The sequence below is a fragment of the Merops nubicus genome, unplaced genomic scaffold (assembly GCF_000691845.1).
Source record: "Merops nubicus isolate BGI_N331 unplaced genomic scaffold, ASM69184v1 scaffold29487, whole genome shotgun sequence".
NCBI lineage: Eukaryota > Metazoa > Chordata > Aves > Coraciiformes > Meropidae > Merops > Merops nubicus.
Genome location: NW_008618815.1, coordinates 10,923 through 15,319, shown reverse-complemented (window position 1 = coordinate 15,319; position 4,397 = coordinate 10,923). Strand labels below are relative to the sequence as shown.

Here is a 4,397-nt window from a genome sequence, read left to right as displayed (position 1 = left end):
CATCGCCACGCTGGCCGTCAAACGGGTGAGCCAGCGGGGCCCTGGCACGACACTCAGCCACAGGGAGGGGGGACGGGAGGGAACGGCCCCCGGGGTGCCCGTGTGGAGGGCGGGGTGCCAGCGCGGGGCCCCGGGTGCTCAGGGTGCCCCCACTGTTGTGCTGCAGATGTACGAGAGGGCGGTCAGCGCCCCCAGCAGCCCCACGCGCCTCAGCCGCTCGGGGAAGAGGAGCTGGGAAGAGCCCAACTGGCTGGGCTCCTCCTCACGCCTGCTCAGCCAGGAGGTGAAGGGCAACCTCAGCCGCTCGCTGCAGACCCTGCCCACCGATGCGTCAGCTGCAGACACAGGTAAGGAGCAGCCAGGGGGTCATCCAGGCCTGGGAACACTGCTCATTTCAAGGAATTGAAAGGAATGCAGGAGAGAGAATGCTCTGGCTAGCCCAGCATTTTGATGTTTTCCTTTTAAGCAGGCAACTTCAAGAATTAAAAGTCAGATTGGGAATGAGTGAATAATAGTCATTTTTTTTGCATTCTTTATTCCCCTCATGATCCATGGTCTTAAGCTTTATTTTCTCTCAGTCTTTTCTCTTTTCTCTTTTTCTCTCATACCTACCTGTGCAATCTTCCCTGATAAAATTCCTTTCAGGCTCTCTCAGTCCATCTGTGTTTGTTATGTGTGTTTGGTTGTGATTTTCTCAATGGTTTTATTTCCTATCCATGATCACTTCAGGAGATTTATGCTTGGAGACTTAAAATAAAAATCAGGATCAAGCTTTTAGCTTTGTTTCCAGATTCTCTGCAAGAAAGTCAGCTTTTCCAGACTTCCAAAGCCCTTCCAGAGCTCTCCTAGATCAGTTTTCTTCCTTACTTCTCATTGAGAGCTTCTGAAACTTGGTCTGTATTAAGAGGTCTGTATTGCAGGTTGGACAAGGTGACCTTTGGAGGTCCCTTCCAGGCCAGACATTTTATGATGATTCTATGAAGAGAAGCCTGAAAAACAGATGGGAGGCATGGACTTACTTCTTCAGGAAGCCATGCAGAAAAAAAGGGGCTGGGAGAACTCTAGTCTCATACCCTAGGCAGGACTGCTTTTTTCCTTATAATCTGTAAAGAACCATTATAATGTGAAAAACTTACTGAAATCATGATTGTTGTTCAGGAGGGTTTTATCCACCAGTCTGGCATCATGTTGGAAGCTTTTGAGCTGGTAACAGTGCTGAATTTTGGATGAAACTGAACTGGGGCACGTAACCATTAAAATTGCTTCCGTGTACACAGTGTTTTTTTTCTGGCTACATTCCAAATCTAGTAACTTGTTTTCATCAGCTTTGATGCTTGTAGTAGTATCTTTTGAAGTTTCTCAGCACCTCCCTTTTGCCTGGTACCCGTGTCAAGCCTGCAGAATGCCCTCTGAAGGCTTTTGGAGACTGCAGAGGCTGCGCTTCCACGCTGCAGGCGACCAACCGTTTCCCTTCTCTCCTGCAGACTTTTTCCGACCCACCAAACCCACGGCAGCCGCCAAGAGGAGTCAGGTGGAGCTGAAAAAATCCCGCCTTCGCCTGTCCCTGCAAGAAAAGCTGCTGGCTTACTACAGGAGGCAGGTGGCCATCCCAGGGGATGAGCAAGCCAAGGCCAAGCAGGCAGCAGTGGACATCTGCGCCGAGCTGCGCGGCTTCCTGCGCGCCAAGCTGCCGGACATGCCCCTGCGGGACATGTACCTGAGCGGCAGCCTCTACGATGACCTGCAGGTGAGTGAGCCCCAGGGCCATGAGCTGGCTCCTTCTTCTGCCTAGGCAGGGGCAGTGCTGCCTCAGCGTGGCATTCCTCTGCAGTAAGGCTGGTGCCTTTCCCACCCTGGAGCCAGGGGGGTGGTTTCTGCAGGGCTGTTTGGACAGGCGTGACCACGCTGCTGTGCTGTTGGGTGCAAAGCTTTTGCTGTTGGCTGGTTTATTTCTCTGGATTATCTCAGCTTTTCTTTCCTTCCCCTCTGTCTCTCCCTTTAGCTGTGTTTTCCTTGCTGTTCCTCCAGTAGACCTCTGTTTTCTTTTTGTCCCTTCCAGCTCCTTCCAAACACACTCTATCGCCTTAGAACTCCTGTGTATTCATGTAGGTCTTCCCTACTCTGTTTTTTTTTTTTTAATGCATGACAGACCTGGATTGGACAACAGTCCCTGATGGCAAGATGCCCGTGGCTATAGTGAGTGATTCAGAGGCACACTTTTTTGTTTGAGTCAGAGCTCTGGAATGGAGTGTCAAGTGTCCAGTGAAACTTAGATCTGGGGTCTTAATCCCATTGGTGAAAAGGGATCTTTAATGACCTTTTTCCAGATGAAGTGACAGCCCAGGTGAGGGCAGTACCTAGCTGTAGCATGGGATAATGAAACCACAGCAATTTAAAGCTTGACTAGAAACTTAATACTCTGCCTCCTGTTTTTAATTATCACGTGGTGTTGCTGTGCCCCGGGCCAGCTGCATCTCACAGCCAGGGAGTGGACTTAGAGCAATGAGAGGCAAAGTGATTCAGTCCATGTCAGGTCCTGAAGGATTTAAAAATTCTAAATAGTACATACCGTATCAGCAGTAGCTTGAGTTGTACCTTGGAGTTATCCCACTGATGATGGGAGAGAGTCTGTGAGGATGGCTTTGACAAAGGGAGGTTGCAAATCCCACGTGGAGAGGAGAGAGAGGCAGCTGAATCTTATTCCAGGCCCTTTTGAGCAGGGGGCTGCCTCGAGGCAACAAGTAAAACAGTGTGGGGGGCAGAGAGCCTGTTCTCACCCACTTTTCTCTCTTGTGAAAGGTAGTGACAGCTGATCACATCCAGCTCATTGTGCCTCTGATGCTGGAGCAGAACCTGTGGTCCTGCATCCCCGGGGAGGACACCATCATGAACATTCCTGGCTTCTACCTGGTGCGGCGGGAGAACCCAGAGTACTTTCCCCGTGGGAGCAGCTACTGGGACCGCTGTGTGGTGGGTGGCTACCTGTCCCCCAGGGCTGTGGCTGACACCTTTGAGAAGGTGGTAGCCGGCTCCATCAACTGGCCGGCCATCGGGTCTCTCTTGGATTACGTCATCCGTCCGGCAGCTCCCCCAGCAGATTTGACACTGGAAGTCCAGTACGATCCGGGACGGCGTCTTTTTATTGACTTCTTACCATCCCTGACGTTGGGTGACATCATCCTGGTGGCCAAACCCCATCGATTGGCCCAAAATGACAACCTGTGGCGACTGAGCCTGCGGCCGGCGGAAACGGCTCGGCTGCGGGCCCTGGACCAGGGCGATTCCGGCTGTCGTTGCTTGTGCCTGAAGATCTTCAAAGCTGTCTGCAAGTCCCACCCAGCCCTGGGTCACCTCACTGCCAGCCAGCTCACCAACGTCATCCTGCACCTCTCCCAGGAGGAGCCTGACTGGTCCCAGGAGGTGCTGGCCGATCGCTTCCTGCAGGCGCTGAAGGGGCTGATCCGTTACTTGGAGGCGGGTGTGCTCCCCAGTGCTCTGAACCCCAAGGTGAACTTGTTCTCAGAGCTCACCCCTGAAGAAGTGGACGAGTTGGGCTACACCCTCTACAGCTCTCTCTCAGAGCCAGAGGTCTTGCTGCAGACGTAACGGGGCCTTAGCAGGGAGGTGTTGGAAAGGGTTTAGCTAAGGTGGACTTTGATGACTGCGAAATGTCTCCTCCACTTCTCTCTCTCTGCCTCTTTTTGGTTCATTATTATTTCCTGCTGTTGAGCTGGTGCTCCCACTGAATTTCTTGGTGCTACTGGTCCATTTCCACCATCTCTGCCCCAATTGGTGTCCATTGGCTAGGGAAAAGAGGCTAAAACTGCAGCTCTGAGATCCTTGCCTAAATTCTGCCCATGTTTAAGCGTCTACCAAAAAAACCCACAAACTATGCATTTTTTTTTTTCTCCTGTAGTGCACTTACTGCAACGAGTCCATTTTGATCTGGAGAAGGTGGAACTGGGCTGGTAAATCCAGTGATGATTTTAGCAGACTTGCATCAAGGTCCTTTCCTCCAGTCTGACTTTGCCCCATGTTTTTTTACCTCTAATGTACCACACTCATACTGTCTCACTTTCCCTTTTTTTTTGTTTTTTTTTTTCCTCCTTTCTTGTGTTTTTTGGCCCCTTTGACCCCAGTTGTGCAGGGCAGACTGAGTGAAATGATTTGGATAGGGTCAGGTTTGGGTATTTCTTGGTGGATAATGATGACACTGGCAGTATTTAGGGCTGTCAAGCTTGGAGTGGGAGAAAGCCAATGCCCATAGCTCCTGCTCCTTCTCATCCCTTGCAAGCTGGGTGCAGGAGTGAGGGTAGAGGCTTGTCCAGACCACTGCAACCCACCCTCCAGTATGGGCAGTTCTCCCTGAAGCTGTTGTAAGGAAGGAAGAAAACTCT

General features: G+C 51.3%; 1 protein-coding gene across 1 annotated transcript; it reads left to right on the top strand.

The window, feature by feature from the left end:
- Positions 1-4: 4 nt before the first annotated feature.
- Positions 5-3,606, top strand: MIEF1 (mitochondrial elongation factor 1; the record flags this gene model as incomplete). Its single annotated transcript, XM_008943587.1, has 4 exons — positions 5-25; positions 167-347; positions 1,485-1,747; positions 2,800-3,606. Coding segments are annotated over 4 exons (1,272 nt in total), but the record flags the coding sequence as incomplete, so codon positions are not given.
- Between the last annotated feature and the right edge of the window lie 791 nt (positions 3,607-4,397).